The sequence below is a fragment of the Bombyx mori genome, chromosome 11 (assembly GCF_030269925.1).
Source record: "Bombyx mori chromosome 11, ASM3026992v2".
NCBI classification, from domain to species: Eukaryota; Metazoa; Arthropoda; class Insecta; order Lepidoptera; family Bombycidae; genus Bombyx; species Bombyx mori.
In genome coordinates, this window is record NC_085117.1 from 12,256,311 (window position 1) to 12,276,466 (window position 20,156).

The 20,156-nt window shown below is 36.8% G+C and overlaps 3 protein-coding genes across 7 annotated transcripts in view; 2 read left to right on the top strand and 1 right to left on the bottom strand.

Annotated features, from left to right (window-relative positions):
* Positions 1-856: 856 nt before the first annotated feature.
* LOC100101201 (cAMP-dependent protein kinase R1) overlaps positions 857-20,156 on the top strand; it is a 32,124-nt gene continuing 12,824 nt past the window's right edge. Inside the window, exon 1 of one of the 4 annotated variants that reach the window (XM_062670794.1) lies at positions 857-1,127. Coding sequence is in view for 1 of the 4 variants with exons in the window: in XM_062670797.1 (XP_062526781.1) it covers positions 1,082-1,127 (46 nt within the window). In the remaining 3 variants the exon portion in view is untranslated. Of the gene's footprint in view, positions 1,149-20,156 lie in introns of all 4 variants that reach the window. The other 3 variants (XM_062670797.1, XM_062670796.1, XM_062670795.1) reach the window with 3 other exon arrangements.
* Positions 1,549-10,870, top strand: LOC101739145 (xylosyltransferase oxt). Of its 2 annotated transcripts, none has more exons than XM_021351497.3 (4): positions 1,549-2,522; positions 5,017-5,159; positions 6,256-6,413; positions 8,709-10,870. In XM_021351497.3, exons 1-4 carry the CDS (start codon positions 2,512-2,514, stop codon positions 10,518-10,520), a joined length of 2,124 nt encoding a protein of 707 aa, XP_021207172.1. In that variant the 5' UTR covers positions 1,549-2,511; the 3' UTR covers positions 10,521-10,870. The 2 variants fall into 2 exon arrangements, with proteins under 2 accessions (XP_021207172.1, XP_004931488.1); XM_004931431.5 differs by having other exon boundaries at positions 1,550-2,599.
* On the bottom strand, positions 14,461-18,679 carry LOC101735569 (ATP-dependent DNA helicase Q4). The gene has a single exon (XM_012695068.4). The coding sequence runs from the start codon at positions 18,492-18,494 to the stop codon at positions 14,601-14,603; it is 3,894 nt and encodes a 1,297-aa protein (XP_012550522.2). The 5' UTR covers positions 18,495-18,679; the 3' UTR covers positions 14,461-14,600.

The window sequence follows — 20,156 nt, forward strand, 5'->3', positions numbered from 1 at the left end:
TGTTAATGGAAGTTTGAAACGTAGTGGCCGAAATAAAATGACACTTTCTTTTAATAATTCTACAGACGCTAACTGCTTCGTCACTTCAAACTGATTAGCTGCTAACAACTTGAAACCTTTTATCCCAACTGAGTGGTCTCCTGAGGATAGCAGAACACTAATGCACCCATTGGATGTGGGGAAATTCTGAAACTCAGAAGACTAAACTATAAAGTCATGGTAAATAACACACACACATTGAAACCTTGGCAAACAGTCGTGTTAACGTTTGATGGATAAGATTTGCCTAGACGTGTATTTATGTTCCCCCGACCGCTCCGGGGGAAGGTGTAGCGCGGCGCCATCAATGCGGGCTCTTGGCCCGTCGACCGAGGGAACCGGCGGTCGTGTCGCTGGCGGCTGCCGGTCCGGCGTCTGGGGGACGGCGGGATGGATGTAATATGCTCTGCGTAAACCCTGTCCCGCCGTCTCAATAGCTCCGACTGGGTTCCCACCCGGTCCGGGGTAGGGCGCCGGCTGTGAGCGGCAGGAGTTTTTAGTGAGGTTCAAGTCCCACATACACCACCCGCCGTGCGGGTGGGAATCCGGCGATTTTCCCCTGTGGAAAAAAAAAAAAAAGACGTGTATTTATGTGCTATAATTCTATGCCTGTTAAATTATATATATACCCGACTATCCAGCGCTTTAATTATTGCCGCACACCAAGGCCCAATACAGGTCAAAGCCCAGATGCTTAGCAAATTTTTCACTAAAACTTAACCCTTTTTTTCATATAATATTAGAATGTAAGAGAAAGTTGTTACACTGCCAATTACACAACTATTTAGTATCATTTTGTTGGGTGCCTAGTCACTGTGGCATATCTGGAAATGTAAAAGCTGACAGTCTGGCCAACAGTGCTACTGTGACCGGTGACGTACCCGTACAAGATTTTTTGCCATTTTCTTGCTGCTTTGCCTGACATACATCTCCACAAATCGTGGAATATGTGTTGGGAAGAGAGTGGCCGGATTCCGTTCCCAGGAAACCATAATTTTCCAAATTGTCGTTTGGTAAAACCGCCACTTCTACTTTAATTCGTATGCGTCTGGGACATAATAGCCTTCCAGTTCATTTGCACAAACTTGGTATCGTAGCTAGTACCGCCAGTGAGTGTAGCGAGAGCTATTCTGACCTGAATCATGTTTTCTTTTCTTGTCCTATCTATGATCAGTCTTCCTTAAATATTTCTTTAGTATATCTCTCTGTTCCCCTTCCTACTAACATTTCTTTACTTCTTTGAGATTTTAATTCCTTTGTATATAGTATTATTTTAAGTAGGTTTATTTTAAATAATAACACCAAACTATAATTTTGATTTCTTTTCCCCGTTATATAATTATTCTGTTTTTTTTTTGTAAATTTATTTCGTTTTAAATCATTTATGTTTTGTCGGGATAAGTTTCCTTCCTTTTTTAAATATATTATAATTCTATTACTCGACGCTGGCTAATGCACAAACCGTGCCAGAGCCAAAAAATAAAGAAGAAGAAAGATACGAAAATACTTTTTTGGGGGGAACGTGAGGAGTGAAGCTGTGTGATTTGTTTTATTTTGTCAATTTGGTGTTTCTTCAGGTTTAAATGTGTAATAACGATGGTTTATTATCTATTTAGTATCTCTAAAAGTGCACAAATGTGGGAAAATGAATCAAAGCCGCTAAACGTAACTTCTCGGGATCCTCCAAAAACTCCACTGAAATAGTCTCAGTATATGATCACCATTTTACTGAGATTATATTTCATCCCATATCATTTCATGCCATGTTTCATATTAATCAACTTCATTTCATTATCATGACTTAAAGGCCTTAGTTACCAGGTCATAAAATCCTTTAAAAAAAAAACTTTAACACAATATTCACAATAATGGTTTAGCAAACGAGTTCCCGCAAAGTGGACACTGAATAGTTTTAAACGATATGTCACAAATACGAGTTTAATAAAAAATTTTTTATCATAGACTTTTAACTGATGGCGGTAATATTTAGAAGAATTTGTTTAAAATATGTGAAGTGCCTTGGAATAACCATTGTAATTATATTTTTTGCTCAAATTTTTGTGGCACTTCAATTTTTTCCTTCATTAAGTGATAATTCATTGAAAAATGGCTATGCCTCATTTTCAAAGTCAGAAGCTGAAGTTTCTGCAAGAAAAAACATGTTAAGGTTCAGTGACGACGAAGATCTCCCAACAAACTTAAAAAAAAATAAACCTGGTTCTATTTTAAGAGTTGAGGAGCTGGATTTTATACCTGCATGTGAAATTAAAAGTAGAGAAGCTATATCTGCCATACACAGAGCCAAAACACAGCTGTGTAAACAACAGATACTCAACAAAACTTGCCTTATACAAGAAAGTAATTTTTATCCAGAAAAACTAACAAACGTTTGCCCACACAATGAAAAGTCTTATGGTACATATCTTGGATGTTTCGTTGATGAAAAGAAGATGAGATTGCTTTCCGGATTTTATGGAAATTATGTGAGCACAAATTCACCAAATTCATGTTTAGATATATGTGTTCAAGCTGGGTTTCCATATGCTGGTGTTCAATATGGGTATGACGAAAATATTTTATTGTAATAATATTTTAACAATTTTTAAAAACCCACTTTGGAAAAAATTAATGAATATTTCAATCTTGATTGGAATTACAGATTGTGCATGATTAAATCATTTTGATATCATCTAGTTTGATAAGTTTTACTTTAATGATAAAATAAGACTTTGATGGCTATCTGTCTAATTTATTTAATATTATATATAATAATACTTATAATATTAGTATAAATATTACTATATTTTAATATTTCATTAACAATTAATAATATTATAGTATGGATGTTTTAAGTATGGATGGAACAGCTAATAATTTAGTTATTTTCAGTAGATTTCGTGGACCATGTTCCTTAATCGACTGTAAGGTTTCCCTCTACAGTGTCTTGGGAATCCTATGAATTATATTTGAAGGGTAGAGGTTATACACATATAAAGAGTACACCTTTTTTGCAGCAGTCTGAATTACAGATGATACAGGATTCGACTGAGGCACGCATGAAGGCATAGCGTTTGGTGTGGTGTGCATTTTCCCACCAAATGGACAGCCACCGGCTCTATGATTTTGTCGATGGGCTGTGAACAGCGCTGGTTCAGAACCACCACGTGTCAGAACTCCGATTTTCCTTCACTCGGTTATTCGTTTCCAATCGTAACCGGCATTGCTTATCAAAACAAGAGAAAATTCATTGTAAAACTTATTAACGTTTTTTTTTATTTACCCATCGAGTTGGCCGCCTATCGTGATAACTTCCTCGATTTCCAAGGTGATGGAGCGAATAATAAATACACAACTCCTGTAGTATTTTGAGGATCGCTAACTGATCAGTGACAGGCAGTACGGTTTCCGTCACGGTCGCTCAGCTGGCGATGTATACCTTACTCACAGGTGGGCTGAAGCCTTGGAGAGCAAGGGTGAGGCACTTGCTGTGAGCCTTGGTATCGCGAAGGCCTTCGACAGGGTCTGGCATAGGGCACTTCTGTCGAAGCTACCATCTTACGGAATTCCCAAGGTTCTGTGCAAGAGGATCGCTAGCTTTTCGGATGGGCGGAGCATCACGGTCGTTCTAGACGGTGACTGCTCTGACACCATAACCATTAACGCTGACGTTCCACAAGGTTCGGTGCTCTCCCCCACGCTTTTCATCCTGTATAGCAATGAGACGCTGTCTCTTGATGGCATGCATTGCTATGCGGATGACAGCACGGGGGATGCACGATATATCGGCCATCAGAGTCACTCTCAGAGCGTGGTGCAAGAAAGAGGATCAAAACTTGTGTCGGAAGTGGAGAACTCTCTGGGGCGAGTCCCCGAGTGACCCGTTGAAGACACAAGTTTGCGCGTTCACTGCGAAGAAGGACCCCTTTGTCATGGCGCCGCAATTCCAAGGAGTATCCCTGCAACCTTCCGCGAGTATCGGGATACTTGGGTCGACATTTCGAGTGATGTCCAAGTTCGGAGTCATTTGGAAGGCAAAGCCAAGTTGGCGTCCAAAATGCTGGGAGTCGTCAACAGAGCGAAGCGGTATTTCACGCCTGGACAAAGACTTTTGCTTTATAAAGCACAAGTCCGGCTTCGCGTGGAGTACTGCTCCCATCTCTGTGCCGGGGCTCCCAAATACCAGCTTCTTCCATTTGACTCCATACAGAAGAGGGCTGTTCGAATTGTCGATAATCCCATTCTCACGAATCGTTTTGGAACCTCTGGGTCTGCGGAGGGACTTCGGTTCTCTCTGTATTTTGTACCGTATGTTCCATGGGGAGTGCTCTGAGGAATTGTTTGACATGATACCATCATCTCGTTTTTACCATCGCACCGCCCGCCACCGGAGTAGAGTTCATCCATACTACTTGGAGCCACTGCGTTCATCCACACTGCGTTTCCAAGGATCTTTTTTGTCACGTACCATCCGGCTTTGGAATGAGCTCCCCTCCACGTTGTTTCCCGAGCGCTTTGACATATGCTTTTTCAAACAAGACTTGTGGAGAGTACTTTACGTTAGGTAGCGGCTTGACTCTGCCCCTGGCATTGCTGAAGTCCATGGGCGACGGTAACCACTCACCATCAGGAGTGCCGTATGCTGCATACAAGGGCAAAAAAAATAATTTAAAAAAAACTTATCCTGGTTTATACCAGTTAGCAGTCTGAATAAAAAAATTCGCAATCCTCTTATGATCTATACATATAGATTATTTATTATTTTATTAACCTAAACACATTGCTCACTGAGATGACACAGCCTGAGGTAATTTCTCACGGGTAGATAACTAGATACTCACAAGGTGGGCATCGATAAATTTGTACATGTTGTAATGTCTATGGGCTTAGGTAACTACTTAACATCAGATGTCCCGAGACTTAGATTCTCAGTCATCTTTAAAAAAAACTTATAAAATAATTTGATTTTCTAAATTTCAGATCTGAATGCTTTTGTGGAGATACAGACCCTCCTGATAATGCTAAACTCTCTGATGATGCCTGTGATATGAAGTGTCCCGCAAATCCCTCAGAAACCTGTGGTGGATATTTTACTATGAACATTTTCGAAACTGGATTAACAAGTAAGGTTAAAAAAAAACAATGGATCTATTCTTATACTGTGCTTGTATTACTGATTACTAAGTCCTTTCTATGCTTCGTTATGACCCTCGCTAAATGTGTATTGAAGTCGTCGTCTCCTAAAGGATAAAATATCCGGTGCATTCGTATCTAGTGATGCACCGGTGTTCGAATACACGGTGAAGGAATAACATCGTGTAGTAAAAATCTAACCCGCATAATTTACGTAATTACTAGTGGTAGGACCTCTTGTGAGTCCGCACAGGTAGGTACCACCACCCTGCCTATTTTTGTCGTGAAGCAGTAATGCGTTTCGGTTTTAAGGGTGGGGCAGCCGTTGTAACTATATTGTAGCCGTTGTAATACCTTACAACTTATATCTCAAGGTAGGTGGCGGCATTTACGTTATAGATATCTGTGAGCTCCGGTAACGGCTTAAAACCAGGTGGGTCGTGAGCTCGTCCACCCACTAAGCAATAAATAAATATAAAAAAAAAAGATGTGAAATACACCAATTTGATATGTTAGTGGTTCTAAATTAGAAATCATACCTAAAGAGCCAGCAATCAAAACTCCATAAATTAATGATACAATACAGACAGTGAGACAAAACTTTGTAATCACAATCGACCACAGTAACAATGTTATTGAAGTTATCCTTCTTTAGGCGCGTTATGAAAAATTGATGAGAGTGAAATTTTACGATGCGCGCGCACTGTGACACAAAATTAACAGAATGAAGTTGCCCACTAAATCGCTCATTACAATACGACCGACGTAACTTGTCGAGTCTGAATATAGCCACAGGTGAACTTTCCAAACCGTACCGAGAATTACGGAATTTATACGATGTCAAAAAAAGGGATGTCCAATATGGGTGTTTGAGGATGTTGTTTAATAGATTTTTTTTCAAATTGATTAAAATTTAAATAAAAAAAAAGAAATAAATTTAATAAAAATAAAGTATAACTTCTTACGCGTGTACATAAGTACACGCACCCTTTTTTTTTCCAAACCTTAAACATTATAACGAAAAGGTAGTAAGGAACCAACACAAGTTTGTTTACTAGCAATGAATTTCAAGTGATATGCTTTCAGAGTTCCAGCCTCAAATACCGGACACGTCGAATGACAAAGAGGAATCCGTGAGAATAATTTTTCTATTAACATTAAACGGCCGCGCTGTAAGACAAGTTAATAGACTAATAAATGCACTGTACAAAAGGAATCATTATTTTTACATACATGTCGATAAGGTAAATATTCTAATTTTGTACTTAATATAAGAGTGATGCTGCAAAACTAATCATGCTATGTGACCCAATGGGTTCTCATAAGAGATTATTTAATATAAATTAACTGATATTCTAACACCATAGTTTTATACTTGTTGCTAGTAAAGTAGCCATTAATGACCTTAATTTTTTATTAGTATCACTAGGAAATGTCTTTAAAGTTATTTAATTATTAATTAATTAATTATTTGTAATTATTAATTTAGCCGTATTAAGTAAAATTCATTAGTTATTGCAATAAGGCAATGTTATAATTTTCGAATTATTTGAAACGAAAATCTAAAAATTAATCGAAAGTCGAAGAAGTGTTACTTACTAGATATCATTACGGTGCCCGGCGATAAATATTGCACATCGACCGTTGGAAATAGACAATCTGCTAATTTCGATTTCGTAGAGCGAACACTACCCATGTAAAGTTTGTCAGTTTTGTTCAAGTGCGGTTTTTTTCCCTACCTATGCTGATACCTAGGCGGCACTGAAAATTTTGGGAATTAACGAAGTGACACAACATTACTATTTAAAAATGTATTTATTGCTTTTCGAAGTATTCTCCGCGAAATTTGACACATTTTTCCATATGATGGAACCAATCATTGAAGCAACCATTCCATTCGGAAGTTGGGGTCTCCAAAATAGCCGTCTTGTAGGCGTCCACAGCTTCTTCAGGTGATGAAAATCTCTGTCCACGCAATTTATTCTTTATTTTAGGGAAAGTATAGAAATCATTAGGGCTTAGGTTGGGGCTGTACGGCGGATGGTCTAATAATTCTATGTTTTCTTGCTCTAAAAACTCTTTTGTTCTGTGCGCGGTGTGAGAACTCGCAATGTCGTGATGGAGGATGATGAGGCGGTTGCAGTTCTCTTTACGGGGTTCAGAAACGACCTGTGGCAAACAAATGCTAGCATACCATTCTGCATTAACCGTTCTTTGTCCCTCAAGAGGAATAGTCGTAACATGGCCGGTTTTGGAGACAAACGTGGCCACCATTTTTTTTACAACACTCCATGAACGAACAATTTTTGTTGGCTTTAACTCATTTTCGAACACCCAAACTCGTGACTGGTTTTTTGTTTCGGGTTCGTACGCGTATATCCAGGATTCGTCACCTGACACAATGTTGTATACAGCATTTGAGGATCCTGCGTGGAATCTTTCGAGAGTTCTGACGCACCAAGTAACGCGAGCCGCTTTTTGCTCTTCACAGAGCGAATGCGGTATCCATCGGGAAAACAACTTTTTTACACCTAATTGTTCATGCAAGATTATTTGTATTTGACTCATGCCAATGTCTAAAGTTGCCTGAATTTCGCGGTATGTCACATGTCGATCTTCCTCAATCAGCTTACACACAGCATCAACGTTTTCTTGGGTGACTGCAGTTTTTGGACGACCTTGACGGGGATCATCACTGAGCTTGACACGTGCACGTTGAAACTCAGCAAACCAGCGATAAATTGTGGTTTTGGATGGGGCTTCATCACCAAATGCAGAAATCATCCGGTCAACACACTGTTTTTGTGTTAAACCACTTCGAAAGTCATAATAAATCATCGCTCTTGAATTTTCTCGAGTCTATTCCATTTTCTCAACGACTAAACAAGTTTGACAAAACCTCGTGACAAGACCGAGAATCTTTTTTTAAATAAATAAATGGTATTCGATTTTTAAAACCAAGGAGTTTTCAATTAAAAATATTTTAATATGACAGGATCAGTGGAAATATTCTATTCCCGATACTTTTAGTGCAGCCCTCGTAGCCTTTAGAGGCTATTTCACCTTCTTGACGTGTAGGTGAGCTCACGGGGCTCAAACCGGAGTGTTGCTAACACTGACCCTAGCAAGAGCAGTGCTTCGCAGAATCTACCACCGGATCGGAATCGCGACCCACTGAAAAGATCCGGCGAGAAACTCAGTGGGCTATGTCTATGGGTTAATTTACTCGTCGAGCCCTTCGTCGCAAACGACGGGTTGGCGAGGACGGTGACTGGTGCTTGAGGTACCTAAAAGCCCCGTTAATGCATTAGGAGGATCCGTAATGAAGTGCGTGGTTCTAATATGTATATATCAAACTGTTAGTGTTTCGTGCGATAGAGATAACGCTCTATTAAGTCAAAATTAGTCGATTGGCTCTTCCAAAGCAAAGGTTGATGTACAATATTTATAGCTGGGAACTTACTGTATATATGTTTTGTTTGAAATCTTAACAAACGATACAACATTTAGAAAGCTAAGTATAAATTATTATGTTTCAGCGTCAAGACTACCTCCATAGAAAATTATCTGTTTTAGAAACTCATTTTCCGAATATTAAAATGTCCAAAAAAAGATTTTCAACAATATGGGGCGGCGCATCATTACTTACCATGCTCCTGACATCTATGAAAGATATTCTTGCACTAAATTGGAATTGGGACTTTGTTATAAACTTAAGTGAAAGTGATTTTCCAATAAAGTCCTTAGAAAATTTAGAGAAGTTCCTATCAGTAAATAAAGGTTTCAATTTTGTTAAATCCCATGGTCGGGAGGTACAAAGATTTATAAAAAAACAAGGATTAGATAAAACATTTATTGAATGTGATACGCACATGTGGCGTGTTGGTGAAAGAAAACTTCCCCGTGGAATAGTAATAGACGGCGGCAGTGATTGGATAGCACTCTCTCCTAATTTCGTTTCCTATGTTGCAAATGAAAAAGATGAACTTTTGTCTGGCTTAGAAATAATTTTTCAACATACGCTTTTACCTGCAGAGTCATTTTTTCACACTGTACTTCGCAATTCACGTTTTTGTAATACGTACGTGGATAACAATCTACATGTAACCAATTGGAAAAGAAAATTAGGCTGCAAATGTCAGTACAAGCATGTAGTAGATTGGTGTGGATGTTCACCTAATGATTTTAAAACTGAAGACTGGCCTAGGATTCAAAACACACAGGATCGTCAACTCTTTTTTGCAAGAAAATTTGAGCCAATTATTAATCAAGAAATTATAAACAGAGTTGAACAGTATATAGGTTTTAAGGATCACTTAAAAATTCAAAATTTGGAAAGCTATTGGCAAAGTATATATAATGTGGATGATTTGACGGCAAGCAGTGATGATACACTTTTATCACACGCCGAAAGCATTATTCGTCATAATGCTAAAATTCTTGCTGAAGAAGGTTGTATAATTGAACCAGATATAGTGATTGAAATCACATCATATAATTATGCAGATGTATATAAAGGAAATTTAATACTTCATAAAATTTATCATAATAACGTAGAGTTGTCAATGGAAACATGGTACAAACCAAAGAAGAACTTGCAACTAAATTTTGAAAATCGTTACGTTGACAATATAAAACAATTCAAAGTTAGTTCTGATTATGATCAAAAAGAAATGATTTTCAGAAACCTTGCTGGTATTTTGGGTCCACTGTCTGAACCAACGTTGTCTTATAAATTTTCTACAAATACACTGTTAGAAAAAAGGACTGAAAACTTAACAATAGTTTGGCTTGACCCTGCCGGGATCATAGCAGATCTAACAGATATTCATGTGGATGAGAATAATTTAACAAACTTCATTAAACCCAATTTTAGAACTCCTCTATTACCTGGAGTGTGGAAGGTTGGTATGTTTGAGCAAAGCTATCTATTAGCTAGCACGAAATTTCTCGTCACTCCATTGCAATACTTCGGCGGTAAAGAAATTTCGAATCAAGAAGTATCCATACTTCACGGTGGCTCACAAAATTCTTACCACAATTTTTCGCACATTAAATTAGAAAATTTTGTACCAGATCAGGAATCTGCTATATTGTCACAAAAAATATCACAAGCAAATGTTAGAAGAACAAAACAAGACTTAAAAGATTGGATAGATGCATTAAGTTACGAATTTTATAATGTATTAGGATCATGTGTAAAGTCTAGTACGAATTTTAAAGAAAAAATAAAATGTGGAATTCACATACTTGAATACTGTGAATCAACCCATTGGAGCTCCTTAACACCAGACCCGAAAGGATCGATAGGAAAACTTAATAAACTTTCAGGACGATTAGATAGGATATGACATTAGTAGATTATTAAAAAAAAAATTCGACATTAATTTTGCTATAAGTATTATGAATTGGAATAATAAATATAATAGCCCTTGACCTAGTATTCCAATTTCAAATTCTTTCTAAATTCCAATTCGTGACCAAATGTCCTGCAATTTGATACATCAATCACGGAACAGAAAATAGAGCAGGAAAAGAAAAATATAGTTTGTTCCCCATGTTTAACATTAAACATTATTTTTCTTGAGGATCGAATAAAATAACACATTCTGTATACAAAAAGTATAAATAAACAAACCGTAATATAGATGGCGCCACGCTCCCATATTTTAGTTTTATTCATTAAAATTTTTCGACTAAATTACTTTAGTTATTCCGTAATTAAGATCTTCACAGTTACTTCGTGAACGATACTGACATCATATGAGTTATGAATAATAACGAACCCAGTTCATATTCAATCATGCGAGAATTCATCAGTAACCACCCAACGGCAAAAGCAAGTCATAGTTGATGCATATGGGTGCTTCATTTTGTGAGTGTAAAAGACACTCGCGATGAAAACGGCAAGAACGTTTACTGCTACAAGATTACTATTTTTAACGGTGTAATAGACGAAGGTACAAAGATATAAAACAGTATTGTTTAATATAAATGAATATAGAAGATGTATGACTAGAATCAGTGAGGAGCATTGTGAGCATCCCTTTATCTAATTCACGCGCTCGCACCACGAGATTTAATAAAATGTTTATAGCAGAGGTAAGTTCTCGTCGAACCCGTCGCTTGTCGAAGGGTTCGGCGAGTAAATTAACCCACAGACACAGACCACTGAGTTTCTCGCCGGATCTTCTCAGTGGGTCGCGTTTCCGATCCGGTGGTAGATTCTGTGAAGCACTGCTCTTGTTAGGGTTAGTGTTAGCAACGCCCTCAAGCTAGGGCCCCGTGAGCTCATCTACTCGCTCGGTTACGCTGGCATAGCCCTATAAGGCTACACCAGCTTAAGTAGAAAAAAAAGCTGATGGATGGACGGATGGATTCAGTCAAGATCATAACGAGAGACATTCAGACATCGTAGTCTGAAAATGTATCTTAACGCAGCTGTTAAAAAGAAAAAATAAATCGGTATAGGTAATCAGTGAGAGGAAAAATAGGCGATTGAACTAAAAGTACCTTAGTGAAACAAATAAGGTAAAACTGTATAAGCACCGTAGAGTACTATTAACTTTTAGACAAATAACTGCAGTTTGAACAATACGACAGATGTTTTAAATTATAAAACCGAGGGTTTTTAGTAAAAGGGGTAGTAATAGATGGCGACAATTGTTCTAAATTGAACGTACTATTAAAGCGGGAGCAATCAAAATCCTTTGAGACTTAGATGGCGTCTCGTGGCGATTACTCGTGGCCGATCCGAAGCAGTCAATGTAGGGTCCTAAGGTGTACGATATCGCACAAGCTCACTCGAAATTAAACTCCAAACTTCGCTACGTAGCTACTTTTGTAACACAATTACACCGATTTCGAGTAGATTTGACGAGTTGAAAGTCAATTTTTCACCTCCATTTATTTATATTTGGCAAACATTCCGAATATTTTGCTTATGACGACCCATAAACTGAAATAATTTAAAACATAACATAACATAAAAAAATATCCAAACCAGAAAAACAATCACTGACGTTCTTGATTGGATCAAAATAGGCAATTTACTTATAGCCAATTTTAGTCTATCCTAGTCTAGTCTCATAGCCCTTCAGCCACAGAATGAAGGATTTGCTGCATCATCCGAACACATTAGACTATCTTATATACTAGACTCATAACGTATAAAGTAACATAGCAATCCTTCATAAACAGCATCATAAGATCATAGTAAAAATGTTTACTTTAGCATGTAAAAATAAGAAATGATATATTGTCACTTTTTACAAATAAAAATTTATTTTTATTTTTAACCTACACAACAACTACAATTCAGCATATCTTTTTTTTGTTATACACCCATGATTTCGATGCATCTCTTCTAGCGCAATGGTAATGTTTCAATGCCCTTCTTGAAGACTATAGTGTGCTTAGTGCGAGTTTTTTAACGTTCTCGATAGCGTAAAAGTTAGTTTATATTTGTATGGAATGGGATCGTTTGCGTACGTTTGCCGCTAGGGGCGCTGTTCCAATTGCATACAAAATTGGCTTAACTTTTACGCTATCGAGAACGTTAAAAAACTTGCACTAAGCACACAGATATACAGAAGCCGAACCAACTCTTCAAAGGCATTTTGTACTGCCTCTCGGGTATTGATTTTTTTCCCTGCTAAGATGTTGTTCAAACTTTGGAAAAAATAGAAGTCGGTCGGCGAAAGGTATGGTACAGTGGATGACGCAAAACCTCAACCATAGAGATCGTCCGTGGCGTCGTATTTTTTTGTATTTATTGCCTAGGTCGAGCTCACAGCCCACCTTGTGTTAAGTGGTGGCGGGGTGGTAGTACTTACCCGTGCGGACTCACATGAGGTCCTACCACCAGTAATTACGCAAATTATAATTTAGAGGGTTTGATTTTGATTACATGATGTTATTTCTTCACCGTGAAAGCCAATCGTGAACATTTATTTCATATTTCATTAGAAAAATTGGTACCCGTCGGCGGGATTCGAACACTGGTGCATCGCTAGATACGAATGCATCGGACGTCTTATCCTTTAGGCCACGACGACTTCAACGACGACGACTTATTAATTCAAGCGTTGTCGTGTAGGTGCAGTGGGGACGAGCGGTTAACTAAAACAAGACAAGGCCGGAGATTCGCGAGCTTTTCCATTATTGTGTCCAGTTCCTCATAGTACATATCCGCAGTGATATTGGTGGTGATAAGAAACTGTATTGAATAACCGGCATTAGACCACCAAAACGTGGACTATGACTTTTTAGGGGCATGTTTTGTTTGGCATTACATAGATGCTGAACCATGGTCTAACTAACATGATAACCGCTTACAACTATCAAAATGTATCCATTTTTCATCAAAAGCGACAATGCTGTTCAAAATCTCTTCGTTTCTGTCTATGCAACGTAAGGGATATTTTAAAAGCGCTCGTCGAGCTGGCGATCGTTCAGTTCGTGCGGCACCCACTTATCAAGCTTTTTTACAAAGTACTAATACTTATTGTTTGGTTGCTAATGTTAAAAGCTTCTGCTAACTCAGCGGTAGATTGATTATCGTCAGCTTCCACTATCACCTCTAATTCCCGGTTGCTTACTTTAGTGTTCCGGCAATCAGAGGGTTAAATTTTAGATAAATTTCATGTTGGAGGCGTTCAAACCGATAGAGTAATGCGTTCGTTTGAACTATTCACTCCATACACGTCATTAATGTTGTGACGTTTGTGCGACATTGTTACCTACCGTTGCTGCTGCGTGGAGTATGTGGGGCTGAATGATCTACAGATGTTGGGAGCAGACCGCGGACCCAAGGATGGTATTTAGGGCCCTACCCTCTAAACGATCTCCTGCACCCTCACCCAAGCGTCCGATCCCCCCGGGCGCGGTATGGGGTTACCGCAGTCAAACTTGCGACCAGTTTGCTTAGTGCGAGTTTTTTTACTTCTCGATCGGGTAAAAGTTTGCTTAAATTTGTATGGAGTTGGTATAGCGCTCCTACGTTTGCCGTTAGCACACAGACACGCGACTAACCCCAAGAAGGCGCGGTTACGGTAAGTCCTATCTGCCAAGTCGCCCGTTTTATAGCCGTTATTTTAAAGCAATTGAATTTTGAACTTTTAAAAGACCGGCGACCCCGATAATCTTCCCACTGTTCGTCCGTGTAATAGTAGTATGCTCCCCTAATGATTTCGAACATAAGCGGGACGTATATCAAATACATTAAGTGATTATAAGTAAATTGTTTTATTCTTACTATTCTATTTGTATTTTAAAATAAATAATCTTAAATCATCCGACAACGAGTTGATTCACTATTTATTGATTTATTACTTTTATTTGTACTTATTATGTAATATTTAATTATTATTTTCTATTACGAATTTATTTTCATACAATGTCACATTTAATTTAAAACAAGTGTAAAAATTTTACATCTTCATTTGAATTATTTGCTGCGTAGCTAATTTAACTAAGCTGTTAAAATCTTCATGTATATGTGAACGCCAAAATTTACATCGTCCCCAAACAATTGCTGGATAATTTGGCGAGGAAATTCCTTGAAATATTCTGGCTATACTTCTTGCAGTGAAATTACAATCTTTATATAAAGCTATCAAAGCTCTTATATCAGAAATGACAAGGTCAGTGTCCAAAGGTCGAACATCTAATATCATATCTTCTGGTATTGCATTTTCTCTCTGAAAGTAGCTGTAGATTTTTTTCTTTAATTCATTAGATTTTTCTAGGTGTTTTTCTCCATCTAAGTCTTCCACTCCAATATTGCCAAGGTGTTTGAAAGATTTATTACATTCTTCCAACTGAAACAGTCTAGTTTTTTCTTGAAAAAGAACAGTTTTATGGAGGTCATCCAACACATCATCAAGTTCTGATTCGGTTAGGTCTCCTCGAGCTTTTATTCTAAAGCCCAAAGTGTTAAATTCTACTTTCAGATGTGATCTTTTTGGTATTCCAGATTCTGTTTTCCATTCTAAATTCTTTAGCTGGTACTTTACAATTCCACTTTCCCAGCCGATTGCAGATGATATTTCTATGACATTGAATTCTAGAACACTGCTATCTGCATACTTGAATCCTTTTTTACTTTCTACCAAAATAGCAACTGCTAATGGTTTACAAGATTTAGCTGCTTCCAATATTTTTTGTGGACCACCATATGAAGAAATTTTACATAGAGTGTATGCATTATTTAAAACCTTTATGTAATTTTGAGGATGAAGTTCGACATAACATAATAATGTTGCAATGTTCTCAGATGGTAAATCTAATTCTTCAACTGCAGTATCTATAGGTATGCTCACTTCATGGCCCTTACATTCTTGTTTCTTATCAGAACATTCACATGGGATGAACAATTTTTGAAGTAACTTTCTTAAAGTTGGCCTATCTATTGAATTTGAATGTATGTGTTTCAGTATTTCATCTTGATCATTGTTAATATTACTCATCAAGATATGACAATAGGCAGGCTTTCCATCACGGCCTGCTCTTCCTACTTCTTGTACATAAGATTCAAAGCTACTTGGCATGTTATAATGTATAATACATCTTATGTCTGATTTATTAATTCCCATTCCAAAAGCAACAGTTGCAACAATGATCCTTAATGTTCCATCCATAAAGTTTTTTTGAATTTTTTTTCTCTGTGCTGCAGACATTCCAGCATGATACGCTTCAGCGATATAAGACATTCTTTTCCTTTTTTTATTTAGTTTTTCTGTAGAATATTTAACAGAAGTTTGCAAACATGATCTCAAGACTGCTGCAATTCTTTCACATTCATCTCTTCTTATGCAATATACTATAATAGAATTGAATGTAGTTATCTTTTCTGACATTATAAATGATATTAAGCCTTTGTCTCTATCTTTCTCAAATGAAACTGTTAAATATAGATTATCTGGCAATGTTGGATTAGTTATCACTCCTGATGTCCCATCAGGTATACTAATATGCTTTATGATGCTTTTTATGGTGGTTTGTGTCGCGGTTGCTGTCAGTCCAAGGATACATTTTACATTCAGTCTTTCTCTCAATACACGACAAATCATTAAATAACTTGGTCGGAAATTATGACTCCACTGAGAAACACAGTGAGCTTCATCTATACATGCAAATGCTATTTGAGGCAATGATCTAAAGAGACCAGTTAGTCCATTAGAATTATCACTAGATATTAAAGCTTCTGGAGATATCAAAAGAATACTTATTTCTCCATCCTTTAAACATTGTATAATTTTTTGACGTAGTGTTGGTGGTTGATTGGTATGCAAACAGCCAGCCTTTAAAAATTCAGGCATATTCAAAACCTGGTCCTCCATTAGAGAAACAAGTGGCGATATTACTAATGTAATGCATTTGTATTTCTTTCTATACATATAAGCAGGTAATTGATAACATAGTGACTTGCCACTGCCAGTGGACAAAATCAAAAGTGTGGACATGCCACATAGAATTCTCTTTATAGCCTTTTCTTGTCCTGGTCGAAATTGATTGTGCCCAAATTTTAATAAATCTTCTTGTAGCTCATTATCATTCACTTCATTGTAATTTGGATATAAAGGTTTAACAGTTCCACAATTTGGGTCTGCTTTGGTTTCTAGCATTTTTATGAAATTTTCAGGAATTTGGCTTGGAGTGTAAGCTATGTTTAGTTCCTCAGTCAAAGTTTTAGTTTTACTATTTTCTCCATAAGCTAATTTTTCCATGTCTTCCAATGTAAGCATTTCATTTTCATCATAGCTCTCTAAAGGTAGTAGACCTTCAGCTTTATGTATTGTGCAGTATCGTGCCATATGCCCAGCATTACCACATTTAAAACATTTTATTTTCCCAGCTTCTGGAAACTCCATGGAAGCATGTAAAGCTTTTTTGTCTTTCCATTGTTGTTTTTTATATTTTGAAAAGTTAAAACTTTTCTTCCCTCTGACAAAAACTTTTTTTTCAATATTAACTTTTACAAAATTATCATTTAGAGTCCCTAGTTTTATTTTAGTCTGCAAATTATCAAAGCCCTCTGAGTTGTTGTCATTTGATGTTTTGGGAGGTTTAACAGTTTTTAATATGTTAGATACTTCTGTGTGACGAGGTACTATGTCATTATCTAAGCTAAACATAACAAATTCAGTTATATCTGGAAGCTGCTGGTCATCATTTGTGGCATTACATTTGCTTGATAACACTTTTACTCTACTTTTATCATTTTTTGAAACTCCAGATCTTTTTCTTTTTCCACAATTATTTGTTTTAGAGAATGATGATTTTAATTTGGTTTCAAAGCTGTCCAAAACAATTACACCTTCATTGGCAGCAGGTTCAATTTCTTCAATTTTTCTTTTCTTAAGGGCTGGCTTTAGTTTATCAAGTGTATTCTCATCTTCAGAATCACTATTTTCTACAAAATCTAAATATTTATCATTACTTTGGGTTACTGTGTTTAAATTTCTGATGCCAAACTGTTCAGATGTAGTTGCTTTACAGAAGGTGCCTGTTACTGAACTTGGACCAACTGCTCGCTCTATCCATGCTTGATCAAGTTGCCTGGTGTTTTGAAGAATGTTATTTTGATTAGCCAGCAAATGTGTCTCTAAAGGATTGGTTTTAGTAACTTGGGTGATGCTTTCACTAGTTGTGTAGTTGTGTGTGATTTTTTTTATGTGTTTAGTTCCATCAACAATATTTTTATCACCATCATTTTTTATGATAATAGTAGTATTCTTTACTTCATTTTCCAAAAAATCTTCATTTACTTGTGTAATTGAATCATGTTCAACAATTTTGCCACCGATATTTTTTAAGTTGGTATCAGCTTGTTTAATTTGATTTTTTTTAACTGAAACTATTTTTCTAGGATTCCTGAGAGTAAATTCTCTGTTAACAAACAGCTTTTTGGATAAATTTTCAAGGCAAGGCAGAGATTGATTGCGTTGTGTTTCAATGTTTAAGGAAAGTGGAACGTTTGATAGTAATTTTTCTATTTCAGCACCATTAGGTAATTCTGGAATTTTGGCATCCGACGGCGAACTAGTATCCTGAATTGAGTATTCAACTTTCTCATCGAATGGTTCAATGAATGAAGAAAACTCATCATCTATTTCACAAACAGTCAATGAATTTTCCAAAGCTGAACTTTTTAATTGAAAATACTTTTTATATGCATACTTTATATTAGGTGGAGCTTCTTTTATGTCGAATTTTGATGGTGTCCGGGAATGCAAACTTATGAAAGATTTTTCCCACTTCTTTACAGTTAACTTACATTTGAGGTAAGCTTTATCTTTTTTAATACTTTCAATTACGTTCATCGTTACGGTACAACACTGATTGACTACTTGGTGACTACGTTTTTTTCATCTTCAATCTTCAAGAATCTTCAACCATTGAAATTACAAAATATTACAATTATTAAATACACTCGTTTGACCAATGATGTTATAGTAAAGAGTCTTTTTACTATAACATCATTGCGTTTGACAGTTTACCGCGGATTTCTATTTTTTTTTAATTTAATGGCGTAGTAACAAGACCTTTGAGTCAAATCTCATTAATTTAATCTGTTTTTGAAAAATTATATGAAGCAAACAATGGTAGTTTTCCAATTACAGAGCATAATGCGACTCAGTGATGCACAATGCCGAATTATGCTAAAGCTTAATTGGAACGTGAATGAGTTTTCAAATGCATCAGCAGAGTGCGCTAAGTTAGCACAGTTTTAATTAACATTGATTATTTCTAAGATACTACGACGAAACGAAAGCCTTACAATTTTTTTCAACATTAAATAATATTACTAACGATAACATAAACAAAATTTCGATCAATGCCAACTTAAAGAAAAAACACTTGTCCATTTTCTGTCACTGAGTCGGTAACGATTGCGAGTATCACGCGAGAGCAGTACTTTTGAGAGTGCTCGATTGTGCGAAGCGTTGCTGTAGTTGGAACATTCAACGTTGAGCATTATGCCGCATAATGCGCTCTAGTGCTGTAATTGGAAAACTACCAATGACATTAACTTGATTTAACTTGAGACTCTAATCAATTCAGTGAATCAATTGAAATGAAATTAAATGAAACGAAATGAGATGAGATGAGATGGGATGGAATATTCTCAATAAAATGGTGGTTATTTATTAAGTCCTTTTCAATAACTTTTTAAATGAATCTTGTTGTATTTTGTTTCCTTTTCCCACATTTGTGCAGTTTCACAGATATTCTTTTTTTTTCCTACCTATGCTGATAGCCTTAGGAGGCTATTTCAGCTTCACCCTGACATGTGTGGATGAGCTCACGGGGCTCAAACCGGAGTGTTGCTAACACTGACCCTAGCAAGAGCAGTGCTTGGCAGAATCTACCAGCGGATCGAAAACGTGACCCACTGAGAAGATCTGGCGAGAAACTCAGCGGGCTGTGTCCATGGGTTAATTTGCTCATCAAGTCCTTCGTCGCAAGCGATGGGTTCGACGAGGACGGTGACCGGTTCGCAGATGCTAACCACTTTCTAATAACAAAAAACGTCAAACGTTACAAGTTACATTTAAACAAAACCATTCTCACGCCGCGCCGCAGGTGTCGGCGGAAGGTCAGCACCGCAGTACGGTACCGATAGAGGTGCTACTTTTGGGCATTGCTGAGCCGGGAGCCAGTAAACTTTTCGAAGCCCCGTTTATTTTTTGTTTTTCGATATATATATTTTTTTATGGTTGGAATAGATGTTTATGATTTCCTATTAATTACTGACTCAGCTAAATATACTGGCAAAGAGCATGTAAGTGAATCGCCTGAGTTTTCACACATAAGAACCATTACACCTAAAATACAATAAAATTCTAATAAGTATTGTCATCTTTATTTTTACACAATTAGATATTGAATTTTTTTAATTATTTATTTTATACAAACAAATGGAATTACTGCGAAACAATTCGTGAAATATAGCTTAATATTCAGAATAAATATTTTAATGA

Bases quoted from the DNA above. Each gene is read 5' to 3' on its own strand.
- LOC101739145 (XM_004931431.5), top strand. From the start codon at position 2,013: ATGGCGGTAATATTTAGAAGAATTTGTTTAAAATATGTGAAGTGCCTT. The intron at 5,160-6,255 runs GTAAGGTTAAAA...ATATGCTTTCAG, and splicing joins TTTCGAAACTGGATTAACAA to AGTTCCAGCCTCAAATACCG. The intron at 6,414-8,708 runs GTAAATATTCTA...ATTATGTTTCAG, and splicing joins TTTACATACATGTCGATAAG to CGTCAAGACTACCTCCATAG.
- LOC101735569 (XM_012695068.4), bottom strand. From the start codon at position 18,494: ATGAACGTAATTGAAAGTATTAAAAAAGATAAAGCTTACCTCAAATGT.